Consider the following 10,586-nt stretch of genomic DNA (forward strand, 5'->3'; position numbering starts at 1 on the left):
GCAACTGTTGCAGAGCTTGTGGAAGTTGTTTCAACAACTGTTGTAGGTGCAGAGCTTGTTGTATTTGTTTCAGCAACTGTTGTAGGTGCAGAGCTTGTGGAAGATGTTTCAGCAACTGTTGAAGGAGCAGAACTTGTGGAAGTTGTTTCAGCAACTGTTGCAGAGCTTGTGGAAGTTGTTTCAACAACTGTTGTAGGTGCAGAGCTTGTTGTATTTGTTTCAGCAACTGTTGTAGGTGCAGAGCTTGTGGAAGTTGTTTCAGCAACTGTTGCAGGTGCAGAGCTTTTAGAAATTGTTTCAGCAACTGTTGTAGGTGCAGAACTTGTGGAAGTTGTTTCAGCAACTGTTGCAGATCTTGTGGAAGTTGTTTCAACAACTGTTGTAGGTGCAGAGCTTGTTGTATTTGTTTCAGCAACTGTTGTAGGTGCAGAGCTTGTGGAAGTTGTTTCAGCAACTGTTGTAGGTGCAGAGCTTTTAGAAGTTGTTTCAGCAACTGTTGTAGGTGCAGAACTTGTGGAAGTTGTTTCAGCAACTGTTGCAGAGCTTGTGGAAGTTGTTTCAACAACTGTTGTAGGTGCAGAGCTTGTTGTATTTGTTTCAGCAACTGCTGTAGATGCAGAGCTTGTGGAAGTTGTTTCAGCAACTGTTGTAGGTGCAGAACTTGTAGAAGTTATTTCAGCAACTGTTGTAGATGCAGAGCTTGTCAAAGTTGTTGCAGCAACTGTTGTAGGTTCAGAGCTTGTAGAAGTTGTTTCAGCAACTGTTGTAGATGCAGAGCTAGTCAAAGTTGTTGCAGCAACTGTTGTATGTTTAGCACTCGAAGATGTTGTTTCAGCAACTGTTGTAGGTGCAGAGCTTGTGGAAGTTGTTTCAGCAACTGTTGTAGGTTCAGAGCTTGTGGAAGTTGTTTCAGCTACTGTTGTAGGTTCAGAGCTTGTAGAAGTTGTTTCAGCAACTGTTGTAGATGCAGAGCTAGTCAAAGTTGTTGCAGCAACTGTTGTATGTTTAGCACTTGAAGATGTTGTTTCAGCAACTGTTGTAGGTGCAGAGCTTGTGGAAGTGGTTTCAGCAACTGTTGTAGGTGCAGAACGTGTGGAAATTGTCTCAGCAACTGTTGTAGATGTGGAGCTTGTGGAAGTTGTTTCAGCAACTGCTGTAGGTGTAGAGCTTGTAGAAGTTTTTTCAGCAACTGTTGTAGATTCAGACCTTGTAGAAGTTGTTTCAGCAACTGTTCTAGGTTCAGAGCTTGTGGAAGTTGTCTCAGTTACTGTTGTAGGAGCCAAGCTTGTGGAAGTTGTTTCAGCAACTGTTGCAGGTGCAGATTTTGTAGAAGTTGTTTCAGCAACTGTTGTAGGAGCAGAGCTTGTAGAAGTTTTTTCAGCAACTGTTGTAAGTGCAGAGCTTGTAGAAGTTTTTTCAGCAACTGTTGTAGATGCCGAGCTTGTAGAAGTTGTTTCAGCAACTGTTGTAGATGCAGGGCTTGTGGAAGTTGTTTCAGCAACTGTTGTAGATGCAGGGCTTGTGGAAGTTGTTTCAGCAACTGTTGTAGGTTCAGCACTTGTGGTAGTTGTATCAGCAACTGCTGTAGATGCAGAGCTTGTCAAAGTTGTTGCAGCAACGGTTATAGGTTCAGAGCTTGTAGAAGTTGTTTCGGCAACTGTTGTAGGAGCAGAGCTTGTGGAAGTTGTTTCAGCTATTGTTGTAGGTGCAGAGCTTGTGGAAGTTGTTTCAGCAACTGTTGTAGGTTCAGAGCTTGTGGAAGTTGTTTCAGCAACTGTTGTAGGTTCAGAGCTTGTGGAAGTTGTTTCAGCAACTGTTGTAGGTTCAGAGCTTGTGGAAGTTGTTTCAGCAACGGTTGTAGGCGCAGAACTTGTAGAATTTTTTTCAGCAACTGTTGCAGGTGCAGAGCTTTTAGAAGTTGTTTCAGCAACTGTTGTAGGAGCAGAGCTTGTGGAAGTTGTTGCAGCAACTGTTGTAGATGAAGAGCTAGTCAAAGTTGTTGCAGCAACTGTTGTAGATGTGGAGCTTGTGGAAGTTGTTTCAGCAACTGTTGTAGCTGCAGTGCTTGTGGAAGTTGTTTCAGCAACTGTTGTAGATGCTGAGCTTGTAGAAGTTGTTGCAGCAACGGTTGTAGGTTCAGAGCTTGCAGAAGTTGTCTCAGCAACTGTTGTAGGAGCAGAGCTTGTGGAAGTTGTTTCAGCAACTGTTGTAGGTGCAGAGCTTGTGGAAGTTGTTTCAGCAACTGTTGTAGATGCAGAGCTTGTAGAAGTTGTTTCAGCAACTGTTGTTGGAGCAGAACTTGTGGAAGTTGCTTCAGCAACTGTTGTAGATGCAGAGCTTGTCAAAGTTGTTGCAGCAACGGTTGTAGGTTCAGAGCTTGTAGAAGTTGTTTCAGCAACTGTTGTAGGAGCAGAGCTTGTGGAAGTCTTTTCAGCAACTGTTGTAGGTGCAGAGCTTGTGGAAGTTGTTTCAGCAACTGTTGTAGATGCCAAGCTTGTAGAAGTTGTTTCAGCAACTGTTGTTGGAGGAGAGCTTGTAGAAGTTGTTTCAGCAACTCTTGTAGGTTCAGAGCTTGTGGAAGTTGTTTCAGCAACAACCGTAGGAGCAGAGGTTGTGGAACTTCTTTCAGCAACTGTTGTAGGAGCAGAGCTTGTGGAAGTTGTTTCAGCAACTGTTGTAGGTTCAGAGCTTGTGGAAGTTGTTTCAGCAACTGTTGTAGGTTCAGAGCTTGTGGAAGTTGTTTCAGCAACTGTTGTAGGTTCAGAGCTTGTGGAAGTTGTTTCAGCAACTGTTGTAGGTGCAGAGCTTGAAGAAGTTTTTTCAGCAACTGTTGTAGGAGCAGAGCTTGTGGCGGTTGTTTCAGCAACTGTTGTAGGTTCAGAGCTTTTTGAAGTTGTTTCAGCAACTGTTGTAGGAGCAGAGCTTGTGGAAGTTGTTTCAGCAACTGTTGTAGGTGCAGAACTTGTAGAAGTTTTTTCAGCAACTGTTGTAGGTTCAGAGCTTATAGAAGGTGTTTCAGCAACTGTTGTAGGAGCAGAGCTTGTGGCGGTTGTTTCAGCAACTGTTGTTGGAGGAGAGCTTGTAGAAGTTGTTTCAGCAACTCTTGTAGGTTCAGAGCTTGTGGAAGTTGTTTCAGCAACAACCGTAGGAGCAGAGCTTGTGGCGGTTGTTTCAGCAACTGTTGTTGGAGGAGAGCTTGTAGAAGTTTTTTCAGCAACTGTTGTAGATTCAGACCTTGTAGAAGTTGTTTCAGCAACTGTTCTAGGTTCAGAGCTTGTGGAAGTTGTCTCAGTTACTGTTGTAGGAGCCAAGCTTGTGGAAGTTGTTTCAGCAACTGTTGCAGGTGCAGATTTTGTAGAAGTTGTTTCAGCAACTGTTGTAGGAGCAGAGCTTGTAGAAGTTTTTTCAGCAACTGTTGTAGATGCCGAGCTTGTAGAAGTTGTTTCAGCAACTGTTGTTGGAGCAGAGCTTGTAGAAGTTGTTTCAGCAACTCTTGTAGATGCAGGGCTTGTGGAAGTTGTTTCAGCAACTGTTGTAGGTTCAGCACTTGTGGTAGTTGTATCAGCAACTGCTGTAGATGCAGAGCTTGTCAAAGTTGTTGCAGCAACGGTTATAGGTTCAGAGCTTGTAGAAGTTGTTTCGGCAACTGTTGTAGATGCCAAGCTTGTGGAAGTTGTTTCAGCTATTGTTGTAGGTGCAGAGCTTGTGGAAGTTGTTTCAGCAACTGTTGTAGGTTCAGAGCTTGTGGAAGTTGTTTCAGCAACTGTTGTAGGTTCAGAGCTTGTGGAAGTTGTTTCAGCAACTGTTGTAGGTTCAGAGCTTGTGGAAGTTGTTTCAGCAACGGTTGTAGGCGCAGAACTTGTAGAATTTTTTTCAGCAACTGTTGCAGGTGCAGAGCTTTTAGAAGTTGTTTCAGCAACTGTTGTAGGAGCAGAGCTTGTGGAAGTTGTTGCAGCAACTGTTGTAGATGAAGAGCTAGTCAAAGTTGTTGCAGCAACTGTTGTAGATGTGGAGCTTGTGGAAGTTGTTTCAGCAACTGTTGTAGCTGCAGTGCTTGTGGAAGTTTTTTCAGCAACTGTTGTAGATGCTGAGCTTGTAGAAGTTGTTGCAGCAACGGTTGTAGGTTCAGAGCTTGCAGAAGTTGTTTCAGCAACTGTTGTAGGAGCAGAGCTTGTGGAAGTTGTTTCAGCAACTGTTGTAGGTGCAGAGCTTGTGGAAGTTGTTTCAGCAACTGTTGTAGATGCAGAGCTTGTAGAAGTTGTTTCAGCAACTGTTGTTGGAGCAGAACTTGTGGAAGTTGCTTCAGCAACTGTTGTAGATGCAGAGCTTGTCAAAGTTGTTGCAGCAACGGTTGTAGGTTCAGAGCTTGTAGAAGTTGTTTCAGCAACCGTTGTAGGAGCAGAGCTTGTGGAAGTCTTTTCAGCAACTGTTGTAGGTGCAGAGCTTGTGGAAGTTGTTTCAGCAACTGTTGTTGGAGCAGAGCTTGTGGAAGTTGTTTCAGCAACTGTTGTAGGATCAGAGCTTGTGGAAGTTGTTTCAGCAACGGTTGTAGGTTCAGCGTATGTTAAAGTTGTTTCAGCAACGGTTGTAGGATCAGAGCTTGTGGAAGTTGTTTCAGCAACGGTTGTAGGTTCAGCGCTTGTGGAAGTTGTTTCAGCAACTGTTGTAGGTGCAGAGCTTGTGGAAGTTGTTTCAGCAACTGTTGTTTGAGCAGAGCTTGTAGAAGTTGTTTCAGCAACTGTTGTAGGTGCAGAGCTTGTCAAATTTGTCACAGCAACTGTTGTAGGTGCAGAGCTTGTAGAAGTTGCTTCAGCAATTGTTGTAGATGCAGAGCTTGTGGAAGTTGTTTCAGCAACTGTTGTAGGTTCAGAGCTTGTGGAAGTTGTTTCAGCAACTGTTGTAGGTGCAGAGCTTGTGGAAGTTGTTTCAGCAACTGTTGTAGGTGCAGAGCTTGTGGAAGTTGTTTCAGCAACTGTTGTAGGTGCAGAGCTTGTGGAAGTTGTCTTAGCAACTGTTGTAGGTTCAGAGCTTGTGGAAGTTGTTTCAGCAACTGTTGTAGGTGCAGAACTTGTAGAAGTTTTTTCAGCAACTGTTGTAGGTTCAGAGCTTATAGAAGGTGTTTCAGCAACTGTTGTAGGAGCAGAGCTTGTGGTGGTTGTTTCAGCAACTGTTGTTGGAGGAGAGCTTGTAGAAGTTGTTTCAGCAACTCTTGTAGGTGCAGAGCTTGTGGAAGTTGTTTCAGCAACTGTTGTAGGTGCAGAGCTTGTGGAAGTTGTTTCAGCAACTGTTGTAGGTGCAGAGCTTGTGGAAGTTGTCTTAGCAACTGTTGTAGGTTCAGAGCTTGTGGAAGTTGTTTCAGCAACTGTTGTAGGTTCAGCGCTTGTGGAAGTTTTTTCAGCAACGGTTGTAGGCGCAGTGTCTGTGGAAGTTGTTTCAGCAACTGTTTTAGGTTCAGAGCTTGTGGAAGTTTTTTCAGCAACTGTTGTAGGAGCAGAGCTTGTGGCGGTTGTTTCAGCAACTGTTGTTGGAGGAGAGCTTGTAGAAGTTGTTTCAGCAACTCTTGTAGGTTCAGAGCTAGTGGAAGTTGTTTCAGCAACAACCGTAGGAGCAGAGCTTGTGGAACTTCTTTCAGCAACTGTTGTAGGAGCAGAGCTTTTGGAAGTTGTTTCAGCAACTGTTGTAGGTGCAGAGCTTGTGGAAGTTGTTTCAGCAACTGTTGTAGGAGCAGAGCTTGTGGAAGTTGTTTCAGCAACCGTTGTAGGTTCAGCGCTTGTGGAAGTTGTTTCAGCAACGGTTGTAGGTTCAGCGCTTGTGGAAGTTGTTTCAGCAACGGTTGTAGGATCAGAGCTTGTGGAAGTTGTTTCAGCAACGGTTGTAGGTTCAGCGCTTGTGGAAGTTGTTTCAGCAACTGTTGTAGGTGCAGAGCTTGTGGAAGTTGTTTCAGCAACTGTTGTAGAAGCAGTGCTTGTAGAAGTTGTTTCAGCAACGGTTGTAGGATCAGAGCTTGTGGAAGTTGTTTCAGCAACTGTTGTTGGAGCAGAGCTTGTGGAAGTTGTTTCAGCAACTGTTGTAAGTGCAGAGCTTGTGGAAGTTGATTCAGCAACGGTTGTAGGATCAGAGCTTGTGGAAGTTGTTTCAGCAACTGTTGTAAGTGCAGAGCTTGTGGAAGTTGTTTCAGCAACTGTTGTAAGCGCAGAACTTGTGGAAGTTGTTTCAGCAACTTTTGTAGAAGAGGTGCTTGTGGAAGTTGTTTCAGCAACCGTTGTAGGTTCAGCACTTGTGGAAGTTGTTTCAGCAACGGTTGTAGGATCAGAGCTTGTGGAAGTTGTTTCAGCAACTGTTGTTGGAGCAGAGCTTGTGGAAGTTGTTTCAGCAACTGTTGTAGGATCAGAGCTTGTGGAAGTTGTTTCAGCAACGGTTGTAGGTTCAGCGTATGTTGAAGTTGTTTCAGCAACGGTTGTAGGATCAGAGCTTGTGGAAGTTGTTTCAGCAACGGTTGTAGGTTCAGCGCTTGTGGAAGTTGTTTCAGCAACTGTTGTAGGTGCAGAGCTTGTGGAAGTTGTTTCAGCAACTGTTGTTTGAGCAGAGCTTGTAGAAGTTGTTTCAGCAACTGTTGTAGGTGCAGAGCTTGTCAAATTTGTCACAGCAACTGTTGTAGGTGCAGAGCTTGTAGAAGTTGCTTCAGCAATTGTTGTAGATGCAGAGCTTGTGGAAGTTGTTTCAGCAACTGTTGTAGGTTCAGAGCTTGTGGAAGTTGTTTCAGCAACTGTTGTAGGTGCAGAGCTTGTGGAAGTTGTTTCAGCAACTGTTGTAGGTGCAGAGCTTGTGGAAGTTGTTTCAGCAACTGTTGTAGGTGCAGAGCTTGTGGAAGTTGTCTTAGCAACTGTTGTAGGTTCAGAGCTTGTGGAAGTTGTTTCAGCAACTGTTGTAGGAGCAGAGCTTGTGGAAGTTGTTTCAGCAACTGTTGTAGGTTCAGCGCTTGTGGAAGTTGTTTCAGCAACGGTTGTAGGTTCAGCGCCTGTGGAAGTTTTTTCAGCAACGGTTGTAGGCGCAGTGTCTGTGGAAGTTGGTTCAGCAACTGTTGAAGGTGCAGAGCTTGTGGAAGTTGTTTCAGCAACTGTTGAAGGTGCAGAGCTTGTTGAAGTTGATTCAGCAACTGTTGTAGGAGCAGAGCTTGAGGAAGTTGATTCAGCAACGTTTGTAGGATCAGAGCTTGTGGAAGTTGTTTCAGCAACTGTTGTAGGTGCAGAGCTTGTGGAAGTTGTTTCAGCAACTGTTGTAGAAGCAGTGCTTGTGGAAGTTGTTTCAGCAACGGTTGTAGGATCAGAGCTTGTGGAAGTTGTTTCAGCAACGGTTGTAGGTTCAGCGCTTGTGGAAGTTGTTTCAGCAACTGTTGTAGAAGCAGTGCTTGTGGAAGTTGTTTCAGCAACGGTTGTAGGATCAGAGCTTGTGGAAGTTGTTTCAGCAACTGTTGTTGGTGCAGAGCTTGTGGAAGTTGTTTCAGCAACTGTTGTAGATGCAGAGCTTGTAGAAGTTGTTTCAGCAACTGTTGTTGGAGCAGAACTTGTGGAAGTTGCTTCAGCAACTGTTGTAGATGCAGAGCTTGTCAAAGTTGTTGCAGCAACGGTTGTAGGTTCAGAGCTTGTGGAAGTCTTTTCAGCAACTGTTGTAGGTGCAGAGCTTGTGGAAGTTGTTTCAGCAACTGTTGTAGATGCCAAGCTTGTAGAAGTTCTTTCAGCAACTGTTGTTGGAGGAGAGCTTGTAGAAGTTGTTTCAGCAACTCTTGTAGGTTCAGAGCTTGTGGAAGTTGTTTCAGCAACAACCGTAGGAGCAGAGGTTGTGGAACTTCTTTCAGCAACTGTTGTAGGAGCAGAGCTTGTGGCGGTTGTTTCAGCAACTATTGTAGGTTCAGAGCTTTTAGAAGTTGTTTCAGCAACTGTTGTAGGAGCAGAGCTTGTGGAAGTTGTTTCAGCAACTGTTGTAGGTGCAGAACTTGTAGAAGTTGTTTCAGCAACTGTTGTAGGTTCAGAACTTGTAGAAGTTTTTTCAGCAACTGTTGTAGGAGCAGAGCTTGTGGCGGTTGTTTCAGCAACTGTTGTTGGAGGAGAGCTTGTAGAAGTTGTTTCAGCAACTCTTGTAGGTTCAGAGCTTGTGGAAGTTGTTTCAGCAACTGTTTTAGGTTCAGAGCTTGTGGAAGTTTTTTCAGCAACTGTTGTAGGAGCAGAGCTTGTGGCGGTTGTTTCAGCAACTGTTGTTGGAGGAGAGCTTGTAGAAGTTGTTTCAGCAACTCTTGTAGGTTCAGAGCTTGTGGAAGTTGTTTCAGCAACAACCGTAGGAGCAGAGCTTGTGGAACTTCTTTCAGCAACTGTTGTAGGAGCAGAGCTTGTGGAAGTTGTTTCAGCAACCGTTGTAGGTTCAGCGCTTGTGGAAGTTGTTTCAGCAACGGTTGTAGGTGCAGAGCTTGTGGAAGTTGTTTCAGCAACGGTTGTAGGATCAGAGCTTGTGGAAGTTGTTTCAGCAACGGTTGTAGGTTCAGCGCTTGTGGAAGTTGTTTCAGCAACTGTTGTAGGTGCAGAGCTTGTGGAAGTTGTTTCAGCAACTGTTGTAGAAGCAGTGCTTGTGGAAGTTGTTTCAGCAACGGTTGTAGGATCAGAGCTTGTGGAAGTTGTTTCAGCAACTGTTGTTGGAGCAGAGCTTGTGGAAGTTGTTTCAGCAACTGTTGTAAGTGCAGAGCTTGTGGAAGTTGATTCAGCAACGGTTGTAGGATCAGAGCTTGTGGAAGTTGTTTCAGCAACTGTTGTAAGTGCAGAGCTTGTGGAAGTTGTTTCAGCAACTGTTGTAAGTGCAGAGCTTGTGGAAGTTGATTCAGCAACGGTTGTAGGATCAGAGCTTGTGGAAGTTGTTTCAGCAACTGTTGTAAGTGCAGAGCTAGTGGAAGTTGTTGCAGCAACTTTTGTAGAAGAGGTGCTTGTGGATGTTGTTTCAGCAGCTGTTGTAGGTTCAGCACTTGTGGAAGTTGTTTCAGCAACTGTTGTAAGTGCAGAGCTAGTGGAAGTTGTTGCAGCAACTTTTGTAGAAGAGGTGCTTGTGGAAGTTGTTTCAGCAGCTGTTGTAGGTTCAGCACTTGTGGAAGTTGTTTCAGCAACTGTTGTAGGTGCAGAGCTTGTGGAATTTGTTTCAGCAACTGTTGTAAGTTCAGCACTTGTAGAAGTTCTTTCTGCAACTGTTGTAGGTGCAGAACTTGTGGTTGTGGTGGGAATAGTGTTGCATGAGCTGGTGGAGCAGCAGGTTGGTCCGGTGGTGATGGAACCAACGTTCTGCATGAAAGGCAGGTTTCCCAGGTTGGCTGCAACTGCACATGTGTTAGGAGATGTGCAGCCCAGAGCTGGATATGTTGTGGAGCCGTTGGTCACTGGGAAGAAAGATTTAAGATGTGAACTTGTGAAAAGGCTGGACTAAAGCCACAGTCAGAAAAGGAAACTCCAATCCAGTTCCTTCTTTGATTGATAAGTCTCTAAAATTTCTATTTGAAAAAATCCCTAATATTTGATCTTTTCCTCTGTGGAACCTCACTAAAACTCACAGGTTGCTTGGAAGCAGCTGGTCTGGTCTCCAGAACACGGAACTGTAGAGCTGCACTGAGAGGTGGTCGGGTCACAGACGAGACACGTCAGGCCGTTAGCAGACTGAGGGGTAGGAACTGAAACACAAGACAACATAGTTGGTTATGTCCAAAGATGAAAAGGTCTTCACAGAGCAGATCTGACAGCTCTGGAGATGATTTGAACTCACAGGCCAACGTCTGGGAGTTGCAGTTGTCGGAGTCGCAGCACTGAGCCGATGCAATGGCACTGGAATAACCCAAGTTGACGGAAAACGTTGCCGTTCCAGCCGTGGGACAAAGAGAAGGAGCAGCACAGTCCTTGTAGACCTGTGTTCCTGAAGCTCCAGGTGAAGAGGCTGCAGAGTCAAAGACAGTTGGTTCTACTGATGGAAACCCCACAGAACTTTCCAGAACAGCTTCAGGCTTTCACTGTACGGTCATGAGAGGAGAGGAGGATACCTGTGATGGAAGCGGTTATACACATGCTCCCTGAGCTGCAGGTCTTGCTAGATGTGGTTGAACATGCTGTGTCTGCACAGGCGTTACACTGAAGAGCAGCAGCTGCAGAGAGGAAACATTTTCATTTCTATTCTTTTTGAATCACATGAATCAATATTTCATTGATTTTCTGCAGTTATCCTTTGGAAACAAGTTATTATGCACAAGCAATAGTTTTTAACATCCACATGGTCTCTTTTTTGATCTAATAAAGAATCTAACAACAAAACTGTTTTATTGACAACTTCAAAATGTTACATTTTTCACAGAGACAAATCTTTTATTTGATCATTTCTGCCTTTTAGAATTACATTTTTTCAGTTCAGTTTTCTTTCAACTTTTATCCTCAAAACATTTTCATTCATCACTTCACGGCTTTCCTTATCCCTGTCTAAAGTTTTAACTAAAACATTACATGTTTACGTTTCTGAGGAGTTTTTTAAGTTTTATATTGCAAATAAATGAAGGGAAAACCTGGAAAGAG

At 44.2% G+C, this 10,586-nt stretch overlaps 1 protein-coding gene across 1 annotated transcript; it reads right to left on the reverse strand.

Annotated features, from left to right (window-relative positions):
* Positions 1-258: 258 nt before the first annotated feature.
* Positions 259-10,088, reverse strand: LOC105358587 (mucin-5AC-like). Its single transcript, XM_023962809.1, has 11 exons — positions 10,064-10,088; positions 9,793-9,960; positions 9,584-9,700; positions 9,315-9,412; positions 8,574-8,621; positions 8,289-8,348; positions 4,718-4,949; positions 3,102-3,451; positions 2,598-2,632; positions 618-1,707; positions 259-282 (listed from the first exon to the last, which is right to left on the reverse strand). The coding sequence occupies exons 1-11, from the start codon at positions 10,086-10,088 to the stop codon at positions 259-261; spliced, it is 2,247 nt and encodes a 748-aa protein (XP_023818577.1).
* Positions 10,089-10,586: the final 498 nt, after the last annotated feature.

Source organism: Oryzias latipes, chromosome 14 (genome assembly GCF_002234675.1).
Source record: "Oryzias latipes chromosome 14, ASM223467v1".
NCBI classification, from domain to species: domain Eukaryota; kingdom Metazoa; phylum Chordata; class Actinopteri; order Beloniformes; family Adrianichthyidae; genus Oryzias; species Oryzias latipes.